The sequence below is a fragment of the Bos indicus genome, chromosome 22 (genome assembly GCF_029378745.1).
Source record: "Bos indicus isolate NIAB-ARS_2022 breed Sahiwal x Tharparkar chromosome 22, NIAB-ARS_B.indTharparkar_mat_pri_1.0, whole genome shotgun sequence".
Classification (NCBI taxonomy): domain Eukaryota; kingdom Metazoa; phylum Chordata; class Mammalia; order Artiodactyla; family Bovidae; genus Bos; species Bos indicus.
This window is the reverse complement of record NC_091781.1, coordinates 51,035,194-51,055,739: the sequence shown is the minus strand read 5'-3', so window position 1 is coordinate 51,055,739 and position 20,546 is coordinate 51,035,194. Positions and strand designations below refer to the sequence as shown.

General features: G+C 39.1%; 1 protein-coding gene across 1 annotated transcript in view; it reads right to left on the bottom strand.

Annotated features, from left to right (window-relative positions):
* Window positions 1-20,546, bottom strand: part of PRKAR2A (protein kinase cAMP-dependent type II regulatory subunit alpha) — a 73,704-nt gene that overhangs the window by 14,714 nt on the left and 38,444 nt on the right. Inside the window, exons 3-7 of the mRNA XM_019984395.2 lie at window positions 17,579-17,631; window positions 15,057-15,140; window positions 9,383-9,489; window positions 6,396-6,549; window positions 251-352 (exon numbers count right to left, since the gene is read on the bottom strand). Of these exons, the coding sequence (XP_019839954.1) occupies window positions 251-352; window positions 6,396-6,549; window positions 9,383-9,489; window positions 15,057-15,140; window positions 17,579-17,631 (500 nt within the window). The remainder of the gene's footprint in view (window positions 1-250; window positions 353-6,395; window positions 6,550-9,382; window positions 9,490-15,056; window positions 15,141-17,578; window positions 17,632-20,546) is intronic.

Sequence of the window (20,546 nt, the reverse complement as noted above, 5' to 3'; positions counted from 1 at the left end):
CGACCCAGAGGGATGGTATGGGGAGGGAGGAGGGTTCAGGATGGGGAACACGTGTATACCTGTGGTGGATTCATGTTGATATATGGCAAAACCAATACAATATTGTAAAGTTAAAAAATAAAATAAAGCTGAAACTCCAGTACTTTGGCCACCTCAAAAAAAAAAAAAAAAAAAAAAACCTAACAAGAGAATTGTTTTAACAGCTTTTCTTAAGTTCCCATATACAGACTCATGTTAAAATAGGCTTTACCTCTAGTGATTTAAGAAGCGGCACAGATTCAATAAATGATTCAAACATCTTCCTCTTTTTTGCATTGTTTTTCACTATGATTCTTCTAAATGTCACACGGTCCTGTAAGAAAGAATATGAAAATTCTGGTGAGTGCCCGTGTAAGACAGCATCTGTCATTTAATTAAAACTATGCCACAGCAAAGATTAGAAGTCTTTGGAAGGTACTGGATCCACTGAGTGTTTAATGATACTTCAATGTGAGTCATCACTGGAAGAAAAAGATCTGCAGCCTGGACAAGACAAATGTCTCATGTTGTCACTTGCTGTCAAGTACTCAATGAGTGCCACCTATAGGTCATAAATAAAATAAAAAATTGAAAAAGCTCACAGTCACTGTTCAAGGTGAAAAGATACACCTTCAAAAAAAGGAGATAAGACAGTAAGATGGTTCTTGCCCTCAAGGACTTTATAATCTCAATGGGGAAGTAATACAAAATTTATAGGAATTAAAAAAACCACAGTTCAAGACTGCATATGAAATTTGCTAAATGAACTATACAGACAAAGTGAGTCCCTTAAGAATTCTGAGGAGAGAGTGCATTCACAATAGCCTGGAGTGATCAAGGAAAATTTTGTTGCAAAAATATAAATTTGTCCGGTATCCGAAGGGGAGGTTTTATAAATTAATGGAGAGAGAAAGTAGGAAACTCAAGATGGAAGGCAGGCATGTGAAACATATCTTGACCCCAGCAAGTCAGGGATTCAAACTCGAGACAGCTAACCAGAGTTATGGTCAGGTACTTCTCCAATACATGTATGTGTGTATGGGGAGGGACATGAGCCAGGAGAATGTTAATTGCTTAGGCTCCTACAAGGTTAGGCAGTTTTTATACCTGAGTTAATTGCACCTTTCTTCTACCTTGGGCTCTCAGGAATAGAAATTTTTTTTTTTTGAAAGTATACTAATGACATCCTAAAGGCTGAAAGAATGAAAAACAGTAAGGGGGTAAGGGCAAATTTAGGTGTAGGTTTGCTATTTTAGTATTCTTGATGATGGGGTGGGAGCTGGGTGGAGGAAACACATAGAAGACAACTGCGAAGAGATGTCTAAATCGATTTCACTGGCTCATACACCATCAGAGTTCCCTGGTCCACTCCCATGCCAAGTTCCATCTACAGAAGTCACCTCCTGTGCCCTGTGCTCCTAGTGTAAAACGTGGCAGACTCCTACCCTCCCTTCCTAAACTGACGTACAAATGATGTCTGCCCTCTGGCATTAAGCCAGATTCTGCCTCTCTTTTCTTTTTGATCCATCTGCTTGCAAAAAGCCATGCAATCCCTGATTGCTCTAATGGGCTGCACCACTCGCCACTACTTTTTTGAAGTCCAAGGCTGGAGATGTATTAATATCATTTAAAATGTTACTGTTGTACTTTGGAGTATCACTCCATTATCTTTAGACTTCAGTTTCCATGTGTTTTCTGGGCCAATCGAGGCCAAGGGTGCTGTGGAAAGAGAACACTCAAGATTGAGACAATGGGAGTTATGAAGTTCCCTTCCTTATGTTTGAGTAGACATTGTCAAAAAACTAGTATTTCTAAATCCATTTATAATGTTACAAAGTGAAAGTGTTAGTCGCTCAGTGGTGTCTGCCTCTTTGAGACCCCCATGGACCACAGCCTGTCAGGCTCCCCTGTTTATGGGATTTTCCAGGCAAGAATACTGGAGTGGGTAGCCATTCCTTTCTCCAGGGGATCTTCCCAACTCAGGGGTCAAACCTGGGTCTCCTGCACTGCAGGCAGATTCTTAGCCATCTGAGCCACCGATAACATAACAAAGATTACCACAATTGTAGCAATGAACTGTATTTCCAGCTAAAGAGAAAACAACTGCTATCTCTTAGAGTGACTTATCTGTGTTCCAATCTTTCTGTGTATGCTTTTACACTTCCCAGAGCTTCCATGCTGAACAAGTCCAGCTCCTGTGACTGTGGAGGGTATAAAAAAGCACCACCCCAGCTTTCAGGGAGCTTCCAATGGAGCTGTGAAGAGGAAACTCCTACTGTGAAATGGTAGCCCCCTCAGCAAACAGCCTTGAAGTTCAAAAGAGAAAAATAATGCCACCCTTTCCTTTGACTGCAGAAGTTCCCTGAGAAAGATTCTACTGACTTTCATGCAAGCAAGACAAAGAGGGAAGAGACTAAGTGTAGCAGTTGCCCCTAGTAAAAGAAAGTGAAGTCGCTCAGTTGTGTCCGACTATTTGCAACCCCATGGACTATAGCCTACCAGGTTCCTCTGCCCATGGGATTTTCCAGGCAAGAGTACTGGAGTAGGGTGCCATTTCCTTCTCCAGGGGATCTTCCTGACCCAGGGATTGAACCCAGGTCTTCCGCCTTGTAGGCAGATGCTTTGCCGTCTGAGCAGTACGGAATCCAATCTGAGAAACTCAGTGGCAACACCAGGTCCTCCCTGCTTTAGCCTCAGAAGGCATTTCCAAGACCTTGGGAGGCACAAGTGAGAAGTCACACTGTGGAGGACACTCTGGGGGCACTCTCCTGAAGGAAGTACTGCAGCGTTGGAAGGGCTTGGACTGTAAAGCAGGAGAAAAAGACATCTAAAAAGATCACTTAAGGCAGCAGGGAGATGAATCTCACTTAAGATAGCAGGAACAGGAAGAAAGTCTGCACAGGATAAGGCGAGGAACTAGAAAGGCAGAGCTGGGATCTCAGGAGAGGGAGCTTCAGGAAGAGAGGGGTGGGGAGAAGCCCCACAACCAAGGGGCGCGGGTGTCCCCACTCGGTAGCACCCAACATATGCCAGGCACTAAGGGTATGGCTTGTCTCGTGTCCTTCTGTTTAATTCTCATATCCCAACCAGAAGGCAAGCAGTTTCACAGTTCAGTTTTAATAAATTTCTATTGAGACTTTCAGATTACTTAGGAATGGGTTAATTTCCAAGTGTTTGGAGATTTTCCTGTTATCTTTCTGTTACTGATTTCTGGTTTCATCCCACTGTGGTTACAGAACAGTTCTTTTGAATTTGCTAACTTTTTATATCCCAGGATATATGTAGTTTATCTCAGTAAACATTCACGCGCTTGAAAAGAATGTGTATTCTCTGCTGTTATGTGACGTGTCCTCTAAGTTTCAATTAGACCCTTTTGGTTGATGGTGGTGCTAAATCCTATAACCTTCCTGATTTTCTTTCTAGTTATTTTATTGATTGTTGAGAAAGGGGTGTTGAAGTCTGCAAATACAGTTGTGGATTTATCTAGTTTTTCTTTCGGTCTATCAGTATTAGCTTTACATATTCTGAAGCTCTGTTGTTTGGTATATACAGCTTTAGGGCTTCTATGTCTTCTTGGTAGATTAACTCTTTCATTATTATGAAAATTATAGGGTTAGAGTTTGTTGCTTCTGGTAATTTTCTCTGCCATGAAATCTACTTATCTGATACTAACTTAATTTCTCCTGACTTCTTCTGGTTAATGTTTGCATAGAGTATATCTATTACTGTCCTTTTACTTTCAACCTACCTATATTATTATATTTGAGTGAGTTTCTTATTAATAGCATATTGTTGGGTCATTTAAGATAATCCATTCTACCAGTCTCTGTCATTTAATTGGCATATTTAGATCATCTATAGTAACAAATCATATGTTAGGGTCGACATCTACCATTTTATTCAATGTTTTCTGTTCTCCCCTCTCTTTTCTGTTCTTCTATTTCACTTTTCTTGCCTTTCCGTAGGTTACCTGAATTACTTTTTAGAATTCCTTTTGATTTGTACAGCTTTTGAGTATATCTCTTCGCACAGGTTAATTTAGCGGTTACTCTAGGTATTATATTTACATATGTAACTTACCATGGTCTACTGGTGTCAACATTTTAGAAGTGTGAGTAAAGTGTAGAAGCTTAACTTTCATTTCAGTTCAGTTCAGTCGCTCAGTCATGTCCGACTCTTTGCGACCCCGTGAATCGCAGCACGCCAGGCCTCCCTGTCCATCACCAACTCCCAGAGTTCACTCAAACTCAAGTCCATCAAGTCAGTAATGCCATCCAGCCATCTCAACCTCTGTCATCCCCTTCTCCTCCTGCCCCCAATCCCTCCCAGCATCAGAGTCTTTTCCAATGAGTCAGCTCTTCACATGAGGTGGCCAAAGTACTGGAGTTTCAGCTGTAGCATCATTCCCTCCAAAGAAATCCCAGGGCTGATCTCCTTCAGAATGGACTGGTTGGATCTCCTTGCAGTCCAAGGGACTCTCAAGAGTCTTCTCCAACACCACAGTTCAAAAGCATCAATTCTTCGGCGCTCAGCCTTCTTCACAGTCCAACTCTCACATCCATACATGACCACTGGACAAATCATAGCCTTGACTAGACGGACCTTTGTTGGCAAAGTAATGTCTCTGCTTTTGAATATGCTATCTAGGTTGGTCATAACTTTTCTTCCAAGGAGTAAGCATCTTTTAATTTCATGGCTGCAGTCACCATCTGCAGTGATTAGGACCCTTTGAAATATTTCCTCTACATACAGTGAAAATCACATAAGACAATGTTATAACTTTGCTTCAAGCATCTAACCTATTTTAGAAAACTAAAAAGGAGGATAGACTTTTATGTCTATCCATATGTTTACTCTTTTGGTTGTCCTTTCTTCATTCTTGATATTCCAAATCTCCTCTTATCACTTCCTTTCTGTTTACAGAACTTCCTTTAGTCATTCTTTCAAGGTAGGCCTGCTGGTGACAAAGTTTCTGAAGGAAACTTAATTTCTGAAGGATATTCTCATGAGGTATAGAATTTTCAGTTGACAGTTCTTTTCTTTCAGTTCTTGAAAAATGCTGGGATACATGGCAATTAGTATGAAAACCTGGGGAACTCACTGTCATATCCTTCCTTAAGTCCTGAAATCCCTCACCAGTCCACCTTCTCGCTTCCCTCTCTCAGGGTCGCCTATGTTTGCCTGTTGTATGATACCCAGAGTTTTCTAGCTTTAACAGGGAAGACTAGGGAGGAATGGGGCTATTCTGTCTTGGCCTGGACTAGAAGTTGTCATCAACATATTTTAAAACTGAGTTTATTTTCCCCCATTATTTCTTGATCTATGTTGAATATTTTAAGCACTGGGTTCCCAGGTGTGTGATGTATTTTCCTTAAGCCAGTTTATTACTCATCCCTCAGGACCAATCTTTTTTTTTTTTTTTTTTTGTGGCTGTACCACACCACATTCAGGATCCTAGTTCACTGTGGGAACTAGGAATCAAACCTGAGTCCCTGCTGTGGAAGCAAGGAGTTCTAACCAGTGGACTTCCAGGGAGGTCCTGCTCAGGAGCATTCTTAATTCTGCACTAGTATAGCACAATAAAGTGCTTTAGTATGTCTTTAAAATGTGATTTCATTTGAGGAAATATGTTGATAATTTCAAGGTATATATTTAATTCTGCTTGTAGGAATTCTGCTTGGACTGGTGAGGGATTTCAGGACTTAAATGGAAACAAATTACCATAGAGGTGAACATTTTAAAAACAAAATCTGGAATTTGAACAAGAGGATGATTCTTTTAAGAAGGAAGAGAGTTATATATTTTGAAGGCTTGATACTGAAGGATGCAAGGCGGGTCATCTATAATACAGGACAGGACCTTAGCAGACTATGCCTAAGATATTCTGGGAAAGTTCTGTTTCCCAGAATACGGCTGTCAGCCTTTCTGGTCATCTAAATCTACTGACTATTGGCATGGACCAATGAATAAACAGATGGTCAAACACCATCTGTTAGTGAAAAGTTAGTCCTAGGATAGTTAGAGATGGAAAACACTTTTGGCAGAGCTTTCAATGACACTCATTTTTCTAGACTGGTCTCTTCTGTAGTTATCCTTCCTCTCTCTGCTTGTCTGATGAAAACATAAAGAGAAAATGCAGTAAGAGCTGACACAACTGCTAGGCCACAAGACCCAGTCTTTTCCATGTAATTTGTAATAAGCAGTCTGTTGACAAATCACTTCAGGGAAATGGAAAAACACATTGGTCAAGACCTTCCACAGTGTCTTTCAGATAATCAGCCATAAAACATACCGTGAACCAACAGCCAAGGACAGAGACCCAGAAGTAAGGGGGATGAAAACCATGCTATGCAAGGAGGACCATTTCTCTAACTCACCAGTCCCCAAAGGGAGCCTTCTGAAGTGGCAACAATGGTAGCAGCTCTCGGGGTGTTGTACATCAGAGCTAGTTCTCCAAAACTTCCATGGTTGTCATACTGACCAACAGAGCGGGTTTGATTATCTTTTGTTACTAAAATATCATAGGTTCCCCTGGAAATACAATAAGAAACAATTTCATTTATAATGGGCAGGTATATATGAATAGAAGGTACATATGATATACAATGTTGTTATTGGGGGAATTCCAACAGATTTTTTTGCTAGCATATAGAAACATAATAGATTTTTGCATTTGACTTAGTATTATGTGACTTTGCTAAACTCATTAGTTCTAATGAGTGAACTTGGCATTTTCTAGAGGATCATGTCATCCGCAAACAAAGACAGCTTTATTTTTCTTCCTTTCCAACCTGTATGCCCTTCCTCCCTCCCGTCAGTTCTTCTTTCCTCACTCCCTCTTTCTCTTTGCTTTATTGCATCGGCTAGGACCTGCAGTGTAATACTGCATGAAGAGGTGAAAGCAGACATGCTTCTCTGGTTCTCCATCTTAAAGGGAAAACATTCAGTCTGTCACCATTAAGTATGAGGTTAGCTATAGATTTTTTAAAATAAATGCATTTAATCGGGTTGGATAAAAGTCCCTTCTATTCCTATTTTGCTGAGTTTTTACCATGAAAAGGTGCTAAACTTTGTCAAATGCTTTTCCTGTAGGTATCGAAATGACTGGTTGGGTTTTCTTTTGTAGTCTGTTGAAAACTAGGATGTAGAATTGATTAAAATTTTTTAAAAATACAATTTTCTCTCTATTGATTGTTCATTAACAGTGGCTAAAGAAAAACATTCACAATGGATGGCATTTGGAGAAACAGGCACTCTCAATATACCACTGAAGCAAATGTAAACTTCCAAATTTCTCCAAGATAATTAACAACAGAACAAATTCCTTGAAGAGACCCTTTTACACAGTAATTTCATTTCTAGGGTATTCTAAAGGAGATAATAGAAGATACTGGAAAATATTTAACTGCAAGGATGCTCACCAGGTAATATTTATAACAGCAAAAATCACAATTTAATCTCCTAACAATAAGATAGGTCAAATATATGTCTATATTCATATTATGTAGTCAATATAAATGATGACATAGAATAATATTGTATCCTATGGCAAACCACTTCAAACAGATTTTTAAAATGAAGTCAATGTATATGAAAGCAATATATATAAATTTAATAAAGAGTTAACTACATTTTACATGTTTGATTGTTATCGGCTTTGAAGCCCTACCACTCCAGTATTTCTTCCTCTTCTGTCTCACATCTGGGAAAGTTGATAAGAAAACCTAGATGCCCCCTCATTTAGTGTTGATGGGAAATCCAAATCACACAAGAGCCTGCCCATATACAAGAGTACTCTACCTCAGCTCTACCTTCTACACCATGAAATACCAAGCCAGTCACCTCTCTGTGCTGTCTTAAGTCATTTTTGAACCTCTTGGGAACCTACCCTGTTCACCTTTAAAACACTCATTATGAGAATGATCAATCTTTTCATATCCTCTTAGTCTGTGTGTATGGTATGATCAGTCTTGATATCTGAACCAAATCTGGGGTAATGGATCTGACCTAACTGTAAGGCCAAGGGAGGAAAAAAGAAAGAATATACTCTGGTAATAAAATTAGGGCAAAATTACTTTCTTCTCTGTTTCACTTGTTTTTTTTCCCTTAAATTTCCTACAAAGAGCCTCCACTTGTCTGATAAAAATCACTAGGTATCACATGTTACACAAGAAGCAAAAAAAGTGGTGATATAACTTAAAAAATTTTTTCTGCCACTACTTATAGAATTCTATGAAGGAAGCCTAAGCATGACAGATAAAAGTAAAAGACTCTTTAAGATGATATCATTTGTATCATCTTTCCTCTTTAAATAAAACATTTCCTTTCTAACTCTAATTGGAACTATTTGTCATGGTATCAAGGGCCCAAAGGTTATCCAAGGAATACATTCTTGAACATTTTTCTGAACGAGCAAAAGGCTTTGATAAGGAAAAGGACTAGTTGAATCTAGTACAGCTACTTGGAACAGATAAAAAGACCCTTAAAAATCAGGGAAACAATTGGAAAGAATTGAGTAAGGTCTGCACAGTAGATGAGAGTACTGTATAAAATGTTAATATCTGATTTTTATAACTGGTCTCTGCTTATGTAAGAAAATGTCCTATTTTAGGAAATATATACATGTATTTGGAGATAAAAGGGCTTATACCTGCAACTTACTTTCAAACACAAAGCTAATCTGGTAAAACATTAACCCGGGAACCTAGGTTTCTAAGAATTTTTGGTACTATTTGTGTAACAATTCCTTAAGTGTGAAATTACTTGAAAGGAAAAAATGAAAAATAACTAACGGAAGACACTGGTGAAGAAACATCTTATTGATCCTAAACTCTGGTAAGTGTTCTTTTCAGGACTGAGAGGGGGTCAGAGGGAGTCCCCCAGATATACCAATAGTAATAGCTCAAGAGGTGAGAACACACCAGGGTGAGCAGGTTAAACCCTCACATTTCATGTCTCCCAACAGACCTAAACCTGGAACAGAGCCAAAAGGGGCCAGAGGTATGGAGGTTGAGGAAATATACCGAAGTGTAAAATCAGGCTAGGATTGAATGATCCAGATGACAATAAAGTGTCATGGAAAGTACTTCTCTTGGACACTTGCAAATAACATGTTTATAAAGCGCATCTTGCACAGCTCACCTAATTGTAGATAGTGGCAACCCAAGTATGCACTGTACTCAGGACTCAGGACAGCAGAAGATAGAGAAGGGCAGGCTGTGGACAGAGAGCAGCAAACTTTGAGGAGCTTGTTAACCTGGCCCTAAGTCCTGTCTGGGCTGAACAAGGCACAGGGTAAAGCACTTGCCCTGAACCGCGAATCTTACTAAGTACAGGTGTACAACTGCAAAACACCATCTCCTACCGTTCAATGACATAAAAGTTGTCTCCATCATCTCCTTGGTCAATGACATGCTCATCAACTTTGACCGTCCTTTCAAACATGGCATCAAGGACTTGGGATAGCTGTTCCTGCAGGAAACACACAAGGAGAAATGGCCTTTACGTTTATGAGGAAAAAATTTAACTGTGTTTATCTCAGGTGGTGACTACATGGGAGAAGTCCTCACATCAGACTATCCCCCACATCCAAGCAGAAATGCAAGGGTCTGAAACAAATGCCTTCCTGTGGCCATCCAGCTTTGCATGTCCACATACACAGCCCAGTTGCCAAGCTCTCTGAGGCAGTATTGTTTTTGAAAAAAAAAAAACAAAAAACACAACATTCTACAATTTGTGTGAAAACAGCATCTAAACCATGGTGCCTATTCACCCAGCCACACAAGACTGTCACCTGCCTTGATGACACGTGTATAGCCATGATGGCTCTACTCTATCATGTGTAATGTTGTGACGCCACCTTCCTACAGGTGTTGATCTTAACAGGATCGTCAAATCTAACAGGCTGAGATGTTTCAGAGGTTATCTCATGAAGCAGCACAGCTGCCCTTCCTAGTCAAGCACATCACTTAATCTGAGTCTGTTTCTTTATTACAAAAAAGTGTTTAATAAATAGCTTCCAGCTCATCAACTTTCATGACTAAAGGATAAAAATCTATGGAAAATATTTATCATATAATAGGTACTTAATAAATAAGCTCTATTATCAGACACTTAATATTCCTATAGTTATTTATATACAACACATACAATTACTTACCAATATCACCTGCAATAACCAGAAGGTAACTGTACCAACAAATATTAAAATAATCAAAACAGTGCTATTCAATTCTAACAATACAGTGGTCTCAGTCTAGGGCCAGCATCCCTCTGTCAGTGACTGCTGAGCGAATGTGCATGCTAAGTCGCTTCAGTTCAGTTCAGTTCAGTCGCTCAGTCGTGTCCGACTCTTTGCAACCCCATGAATCTCAGTACGCCAGCGTTCCCTGTCATCACCAACTCCCGGAGTTCACTCAGACTCACGTTCATCGAGTTAGTGATGCCATCCAGCCATCTCATCCTCTGTCGTCCCCTTCTCCTTCTGCCCCCAATCCCTCCCAGCATCAGAGTCTTTTCCAATGAGTCAACTCTTCGCATGAGGTGGCCAAAGTACTGGAGTTTCAGCTTTAGCATCATTCCTTCCAAAGAAATCCCAGGGCTGATCTCCTTAAGTCACTTCAGTAGCGTCCAACTCTGTGTGACCCTATGAACTGCAGCCCACCCAGGTCCTCTGTCCATGGGATTGCCCAGGCAAGACTACTAGAGTGGGTTGCTGTGCCCTTCTCCAGGGGATCTTGCCACCCAGGGATCAAATCTTCATCTCTTATGTCTCCTGCACTGGCCGGCAGGTTCTTTACCACTAGCACCACCTGGGAAGCCCCAGTGACTGTTAGGGAGCACTAAAGACCAGTTTCAACTCACAGAAAGACTTTCTCTTTGGAGGATTGTGGATTGAAGGCCTGGCGAGGAAATAACTTTATTGCTGAATAATTCCATAGGATTTAGCATTCTGCTACTTAAACTAATGTATCACCAATAAGCAGCTCCTTAGTTCCCTAGTTCCATGGGTGGTGAATACTGTACAAGCTGACAGATACTATAAAAGAAGGCTTGCTATTCGTGTGTCCACATTCATGTGGAGTGTGAGCCCAGCATTGCCTGAAATCTATTTAAATATAGGTAACAAATTCAAATTTTCACATACAACACAGGCCAAACACATATATCTACACCTGGTGTGTCTGGCCTGTGGGCTGTCCACTGGCAGCCTCGTGTTCTGAGTAACAAATCTTCTAGCCCAGAAGATCTTCAAAAACATCAGTGTCATGAGACATAGAATAAGGTACGGGGGGAGCATTCTGGGTTAGAGGGACTAAAGTCATGCCATAACAACCAAAAGCAACATGTGATTCAGGACTGGAAAACAAAACGAAAAAGCTATAGAAAACTTTCCTGGGAAAAGCTTAATATGGACTGTATTTAGGTAATATTATTACAACAGTGTTAAATTTCATGGGCTTAATAATGATAGTGTGTTAATGGAGGAGAATATCCTTGTTCTTGGAAAATATAACTTAAGGCATTTAGTGGCTAAGAGCCATGATGTCCTCAATATACTCATAAATGTCTCAGGACCTAAAAAAGCAGTTTATACATACCTATATATGTGCATACATACACACATAAGGGACAGAATAAATGTGGCAAAATGTTAACAACTGGTCAATCTAGGTAAAGAATATATGCAAGTTTTGATTTTTCCATAAATTTGAAGATTTAAACACAAAAGTTTGAGAAGCAAATTGTTTTTAAACTGGAAACAAATACACTCACTGGAATGACTAAAATTTTAAAAGACAGATAATATCAAAAGTTGATAAGGATATAGAAAAACTGGGAATATCATATATTGTTGGAAGGAACACAAAATGGTAAAACCACTTTGAAAAAGATCCAGCAGTTTTGTATAAAATAAAAAATACATCTACCCTATGACTCAGGGATTTTTGTCCTCAGGTGTTTTATTGAAGAGTACAAAATGTCCACAGCATTATTATCAAGAGTTAAAAAACAAGAAATAGACCAGGTACCCACTGTCAGAAAAATGAATAAGCAAACTGGCATCTTCATATAATGGAATGCTACTCAGAAATAAAAGGGAATGAACTAACACCATGAACAGTGACACACTGAATGGATCCCTCGACCTGATTCTCTGAGGACACAGTATAATTTCTATAGTAGTCTGGCCAAGATGTATAACCACATTTCAATTGTGAAGAAAGAGCAAACAAATTCAAATTGAGGTATATTCTATAATGTAACTAACCAGCACTCTTCAAACTGTCAAGATCATGAAATACTAGAAAGGACTGAAAACTATCACAAACCAGAGGAGACTATGGAAAAATAGCAACCAAGTGCAATAAGGGACTCTGGACTGGATCATTAACTATGGAAAAAAACATTAGGGAGAAAACTGATGAAAGCTGAACAAGGTTTTTAGTTTAATTAATGATACTGTAATAATGTAAATTCCCCGGTTTTGATAACTGTACCGTGGTTATGTAAGATGCTAACATTGGGGGAACTTAGATGAGGGCCTATGGGAACTCTTTACTATGTTTACATCTTACTTGTGAGGCTAAAACTAGTTCAAAATAAAAAGTGAAAAAAGAAAATGGAATGCTGAACAACATGAAAGAATCTCAAAAATATTGTGCTGAGCAAAAGGAGTTTCTTACAACAGAGAGAAATCTTGTATGATTTATTATGTGAAATCTTATATGATTTCATATCACGTATGATTCTACTTACATGAAATTCTAGAAGGCAAAATGAATTTATGGTAGAATAAATCAAAATAGAAGTTGCCTCTGTGGGGAGGGGAATAAGAGTTGATCATGAAGGGGCATGAGGGAAGTTTCTGAAGTGGTAGTAATATTCTGTGTCTTTTTTCTGGCTGCATACATTGTGCGGCATGCGGAACTTTAGCTCCGTGCTAAGTGCCTGCACTGGGAGTGCAGTCTTAGTCTTAGCCACTGGACCGCCAGGGAAGTCCTAAGTTCTATAATCCTCTTTCTTCTTAAAAAATATTTATTTTTATGTATTTGGCTGTGCTGGGTCTTAACTGCGGCACGAGGGATCTAGTTCCCTGACCAGGGATTTAACCCGGGCCCTCTACATTGGGAGTGCAGAGTCTTAGCCACTGAACTACCAGGGAAGTCCCCGAAATTCTATATTCTTGACAGGGGCTTGGATTACTTAAGTGTATACATCTGTCAAACCTAAGTGAATGTACATTTAAAACTCATCCATGTGTTTCATTACATGAAAACTTTACATTAAAAAGCAACAAACAAATACTGAACTCCAGTTCATGATATGAACACCAAAATATTTAAGGGAACTACACTGAGACTATCCAAAAAAAATAAGATGCGTTAATGTAGGGCAGCAAACAGCTGACTGTAAACATTTTACTGGAACACAGCCATACACTTTCATTTATGCATTGCCTATGGCTGCTTTCCTGCTACAATAATGAAGTTGAGTAGTTGTGACAGAAATGTTTCATATTTGCTATGGGCTTCCCTGGTGGCTCAGATGGTAAAGGATTCGCTTGCAATGAGAGAGACCTGGGTTCGATCACCAGGTTGGGAAGATACCCTGGAAGAGGGCATGGCAATCCACTCTGGTATTCTTGCCTGGAGAATCCCATGGACCGAGAAGCCTGGTGGGCTATAGTCCATGGGGTCCCAAAGAGTAGGACACGACTGAGTGACTAAGCACAGCACACATCTGGTTCTTTAAGCAAAAGGTTGCTAACCCCTCTGTTGAGGGTAGATGGTATATAACACAACAAGCATAGCAAAATGTTAATGTTAGAATCAAGGCAGAGGATAAATACATGTTCTGTAAAACCCTTCTCACTTCATTGTATTTGAATATTTTCAAAAAAAAAAAAAATATTTTCATGATAAAATGTCAGAAAAATATAATTAAATCTGAAAATTTTATTTTTCAATACTGAAATGATAAAATGATGTTCTTCATCACTGAGAAAAATCTGAAAAGTAGACTGACATAGCAACTTCCTTTAAAACATCTGCTAGTATAACATTTGCAAGGGGTTTTGTTCACAGTAGATAAAGAAGTCCCTTTTCTATTGATACAGATGAGTCTTCCAGGGAAAACAGCACACAGACTAGTATTTCTTACAACCAGCCTTTCCTTGAACTCACTGTCCTAGTTTTATTCAATCTCAGACTAATAAATTTCTGATCAAAGTTCCAGCTATTCCTATAACCACAAAGCTACCAAACAGTCTGGTTTACAGACTCCAGGAATACATCATGGACTCATGTCTGACCAATCCAAGTCCCAGAGGGCTGTGGGAATATCTTCAGAAGATTTTATTTGCAGGAACTGGGTAGTAAGAAAATTCTATTTCCCATCGCTCTTGTGTCTGCACATTCTGGGATTCCCTAGCAGGCCCAGCACTTCAGTCATCCATGGGCCTTCAGCACACGGCCCTCAAAGTACTGAAGAAATAGGAAATTTGAAGCATCTCTGTGCTCAGGAGGCAGCCGTGTTCTCCGTCTTCACCGAGAGAGGGAAGATAGGCACACACAGATCCTGTGCAGAGCCCTATAGACACATACCACTCTGTGTGTCCCAGGCCTGAGGTCTTCACTGAGAATAATCACAAGAGATGCCTCACACCAAGGAGGTGAGACGCAGTCACCCACTTCCACTGTGTAACTGCTACCGGTAAGGAGGACACCACACTGGCATCTTTAGAGAAATTACTCTGCAGCATAAAGACCCTCCAAACTAAGCCAGGGTCATGCAAACCTGAGCATTTCCTTTTGACATGACCCAAATGCATGGTTCACAAATGGTACTGCCTTGGAGGAAGTACCAAAGCAGGTCAGAGAAATATTAAAAGTCATCTGTGTTTAGCTACAGTGCTAAACACAATGCAAAAGAAGAAGCTAAGGTTTTATTGCCTCATATGACTGTGGCTAAGATGCTAAAAACTGTTAAAATAATGAAAAGCTAAAAGACAAAAATATTTTAAAAGTCAGTGTTACCGGATCAAGATTTTTGAAAAGAAGAATATCTTTGCAAGCTTCCTGAAGTCTGCACCGCTGTTGATCAGTTTTAGGATGAATCACCTGCCAATCCAAAGAAAACAAGGGAAATTTTAATATTCTATTTTAAAATATTACTTAACTTACAAATTAGAATATTTCTTTCTCCTAAAAATGGGAAAAATTAAGAGCACATTTACCATAATTTTAATTTTATACAAATACCAAGCAGTACCCTGATCGTGGACAGGCAATGGGATGGGGGTATGGCTGGCAGCAAGTCAGCTATCTGCTGGGAGCCCCAGAATCCCCATCCATAAAGCAGGAGGTTACATGTTCATTCATTCAATAAACATTTTCATCAACTAGGTGCCAGGCACCATCCCAGCTCTGGGGACAGAGCAGTGAACAGAAGACACAAACACCTGCTCTCACCATCAATAAATACATAAAGGATGGTAGAGAGTGACAGGGCTAAGGAGAAAAATACGGTGGGGAAGGGTGATTAAAAGCGTGTGTACATGCAGGCATGTGTCCAGATGAGGCCTGAGAAGGTGACATTTGTGTCAAGATCCTAAGGAACTGAGGACAACCTGAGGGAATGAGTCATGTGGACATCTCTGTGAAGATGACCTCAAGCAGAAGGAACAGCAAATGAAAACAATATGATGGGTGAATAGCATGTTTGAGAAAAACCAGGAGACAGGTGTGGCTGACAAAGAGCGAGGGGAAAAGATCAGGAAGAGACCTGGTTTTGGGCTTAGGTGGAGGGCAATGTAAATCACAGAACTGGAACTTTTCTCTAGTGACATGGGGGCACTGAGGAAGGAAAGAGATCTGACAGATGATTTTAAAGGCTTAAGTTGGTTCCTAAGTGAAGAACAGCCTTGACGGATACAGGAGCGGAAGCCAGGAAGCGTCTGTGATTATCCTAGTGTTAAACTGGGGATTAAGACCAAGGTGGTAGCCATGGAAGTGTTGAGAAGTACTGGAATTTTGGATATAATCTGAAGACCAAGCCCATTGGATTTGCTGAAAAATTGAATGTGGGTATAAAAAATTAAGAGGAGCTGAGGGTGACCTTAAAATTGTGGACCTGAGCAACAGGAAGGATGGAGCTGCCATTTAATGAGCTGGGGAAGACTGTGAGTGAAAAAGAATGTCTCAATGGAAATCATCAGGAGCTCACTATAAACTGTCTATTGAAATCTAAATGGAGATGGCAAGTAAACAACCACTATATAAGCTGGAGTTCAAACATCAACAAACTTAGTATTACCAGTAATAATACTGGTGCCTACAAAATCAGAGTTGCCATAGAATTAAATGAGCTGATACAGGCAGTGTTTAAAATAGAACCTGGCGTTCAGTAGGTGCTCAAAAATTATTACTACTACCACTAATACTATAGATAGTCAATACAAGTTTTTTGAACTAAAAAAGAATTATTGCCCAGCATTGCTGTTATAATTGAAAAACCTATTAAGCACCATCCTAAGTATTGTCTTCACCCTAAAAAATCTACATCACTTAATTTAGACCAGAAATAACAGATGTCAAAAGTGCTAAGTAATTTAAATTTATAATATTAGTCAGTTGAAAAAGTTTTAACTTTTAAAAGTCTTTTCAAAATTTTATAACATCAAGAATGAAAAATTTAAAAACGTACATGTCTATTATATTCATACAATGGTAGCGTTTTATTATTAGAATAGTTTAGAAATCTTTTCTAGTCTGCTCACTTTAAGACATATTTGAAAGATCATTAAAGTTTCTTTATAACATCAATCTTTTTAAAAAGATGGTTCAAGTTTGCTTTTATAAAAGTAACTTGTTAACTATATAAAAGTTGAAAAGTCTGAGTTTTTGAAAAAGCAACCCCCAAATCAACTGTAGTCTTGCAACAACTACTGTTAAAATCTGGGATGTATCCTTCCAGGCACAAATCTTTGTACAAATAAGTAAACAGTAAACAAGTAAATAGGTATGAAGATGGATAGATAAATTTTTTTATATTATAAAATGCTGTATAAAATGTACCTCAAATTTACATCATTCCATGTCATTTAAACCCAGTCCTGTACCATCATTTCCAATGGCTTCAGATTTTCTTAATTTGAATGTGCCATAATGTAGCCCCTGGAAACCCCTATTTTAGTTCATTTATGCTGCTTCCATCTCTCACTATTATAATACTGCAATAACCTCCTCAGAAAGCATCCTTAGGAAGGACACAACCGGTAGGCATGATTCTCCTGCAGGTATCTGCTGAGTCAGCTGGCTTGACTAAGTGTAAAGCTGACGGCCACAGCTAGGCACCCCTTCTTACCATATCCTCAACCAATCTTGCTTCCTATTCTTCTTAATCATTGTCAGTCTGTTAGATAAAAGATGGTATCTTGCTGAGATTTTAACCTGTATTCATTTTAAATATCAGCATGATTAGACTTGGTATATAGAGGAAAAGGGGAGTGAGTGGGGACTGAAATTATTCTACCTAATACCTTTGCTGTAGTTCTTACCCTCGGATCAGTATCTTCTTCTTCCTCATCAGGGTTATAGGTCTCAGCACAGACTAAAGTTGGAGAGAAAAAAATAAAGAGAAAAATGAATAAAACAGATGTGTATTTTACTGGAAAATAGGAAGTAAACATAATTTCCTTTTGTTCGCTGTTTTCTAAAGCTATAATTAACTTTGCAACCACTTCCTTCAATTAACAAATATACTAAGTACCTAGTAATGCCAGGCATTCTGTTAGTGATGAAAAGTCAGCTATCCAGGGGCTGGTAGACCAAATAGGAGAGAAACCATAAAAAACATCACCTACTAAATTCTATGGTAGTGGCAAGGATAAGGAAGGAAGTGCTGTCTCTGCTGAGCTATGAAGCAGGAACAGAAAACCACCAAATACAGTACAGGCAATAGAGACATATGGATATGCAATTGGAGTACTCACCAAAAAAAGCAAAATATCTCAACCTCCTTATGTATTAGAATGACTTAAAAGAATGAATTTTAACAAAACGATTATAATACTACTTGTCAGGCTCTGTTATAAATACAATATTATATAATTTAAAGCCAACTCGGTTTTCTTTGTAGGTAATCTGTGTTTGTACCAATGGGCTGCAGGACTTGTCTTTATCATAATTCAAAGATTTAAAAAATGTTAACCAAAAAAAAAAAAAAAAAAAAAGCTAACCAAACAATTGTTTACAATACCAGAATATCATAAATGATGTAAGTATGCATTTGAATAATTCAGCTATAAGAAAGATTGAGAAAGACCCCCTTTGGCTAATTAACAGTCAGCTCTATGGGAAAAAAGGCAAAAAAAGGAGGTGAAGAATATACTATTAATATGTAGCAGACTGTCCTTCCATAAAGGATTTCCATGAGAAAGAAGGAGAGCTAAAAATGATGGGGAGAGGGAATAAATAAGTATGAATATATATATATACTATACACACACACATACACAAAAGTGAAAGTGAAAGTCACTCAGTCACTATACAGTCCATGGTATGCTCCAGGCCAGAACACTGGATCGGGTAGCCTTTCCCTTCTCCAGGGGTTCCTTCCCAACTCAGGGATCAAACCCAGATCTCCCACACTGCATTCTTTACCAGCTTAGCCATGAGGAAAGCCCATATAAAAATTTTTAATGTATTTATTTTTCCAAAAGGAAACGAGAAGGATAAACCAAAAAGTAATAAAATTGCTTCTTAGAAGGTAGGCAGAAACAAAAAAGGGACAGGGTAGGGAAAGGAATGAAACTTCTCTGAGAACAAAATTTTACATAGTTTTGACATTTAAGCCCTGTTAAAAGGCAGAAAGTGAAGAGGAACTAAAAAGCCTCTTGATGAAAGTGAAAGTGGAGAGTGAACAAGTTGGCTTAAAGCTCAACATTCAGAAAACGAAGATCATGGCATCCGGTCCCATCACTTCATGGGAAATACATGGGGAAACAGTGGAAACAGTGTCAGACTTTATTTTTTTGGGCTCTAAAATCACTGTGGATGGTGACTGCAGCCATGAAATTAAAAGACACTTACTCCTTGGAAGGAAAGTTATGACCAACCTAGATAGCATATTCAAAAGCAGAGACATTAACTTTGCCAACAAAGGTCCGTCTAGTCAAGGCTACGGTTTTTCCTGTGGTCATGTATGGATGTGAGAGTTGGACTGTGAAGAAAGCTGAGCGCCAAAGAATTGATGCTTTTGAACTGTGGTGTTGGAGAAGACTCTTGAGAGTCCCTTGGCCTGCAAGGAGATCCAACCAGTCCATTCTGAAGGAGATCAGCCCTGGGATTTCTTTGGAAGGAATGATGCTACAGCTGAAACTCCAGTACTTTGGCCACCTCATGTGAAGAGTTGACTCATTGGAAAAGACTCTGATGCTGGGAGGGACTGGGGGCAGGAGGAGAAGGGGAAGACAGAGGATGGGATGGCTGGATGGCATTACTGACTCGATGGACGTGAGTCTGAGTGAACTCCGGGAGTTGGTGATGGACAGGGAGGCCTGGCGTGCTGCGATTCATGGGGTTGCAAAGAGTTGGACACAACTGAGCGACTGAACTGAACTGAAAATGTTTTATATAGTCTTAACAATAAATTTGATTAAGGATGGGGGAACCCAAAATTTGAATACAAAGAGAAACAAATGAATCTAACCACATATCAAGTTGATAACATAACACAGAAAAGGAAAGGGGGTGATTTTAAGTAGCTTCTGAAAATAATAATCTGACCAGTGGGATGTATCCAATGACAAAAAAGAATTGATGTTGGCAGTGGTACAATAATTCCAAAACTCCTCTGTGTACTACAGTTGTGAGTAAACAAATATATACTTAGTTTTTCAGTGGAGAAAAGGGGAATATTAATACAAATACAGATCACAAGATGAGTTCGAATTGGAGATGTCAATACAAGTCATGCTTTTAAAATCTTCCTTAGGGATGACAACAGTAGACACAATGAATTATGTAACGAATAAAAAAGTTAGTGTACTCATAGACTATTTTGTCAGGAATGTCTAGATGTGATCACTGGTGTTACCCAGAAAGTAACAAACCTGTTCCTTCCTCACAACAGCTTTAGTATATGTCATTATAGCTAAGGAAAAGTTTTTCTTCTAAAAAATCCTCAATTATTTGCAATAACTGTGTGACCTGGCTTGGTTTACTTCAAATTTCTACCTTCTCTTCTGCACACTGGAGTTAACAGCAGTGATTCCCCTCTGAGGACTGTTGCAAGGATTCAAGTAAACAAGTGCCTGGCACACAGTAAGGAGGCAGTAAATGTCAGCTCGTTGAACTACTGCTATTATCACGTTTCATTTGTTCTAGTTTTCTGGAACTTTAATTACCATTATCTTGGTTCTATTCTCTATCCGAGCTCTTTCAACAACTGTGCTCTCTTCAAGGCTGTCTTGTATTACAGATTTTGCCCTTAAAATTTTTACTTCTCTTGCCCTCTCATGCAAC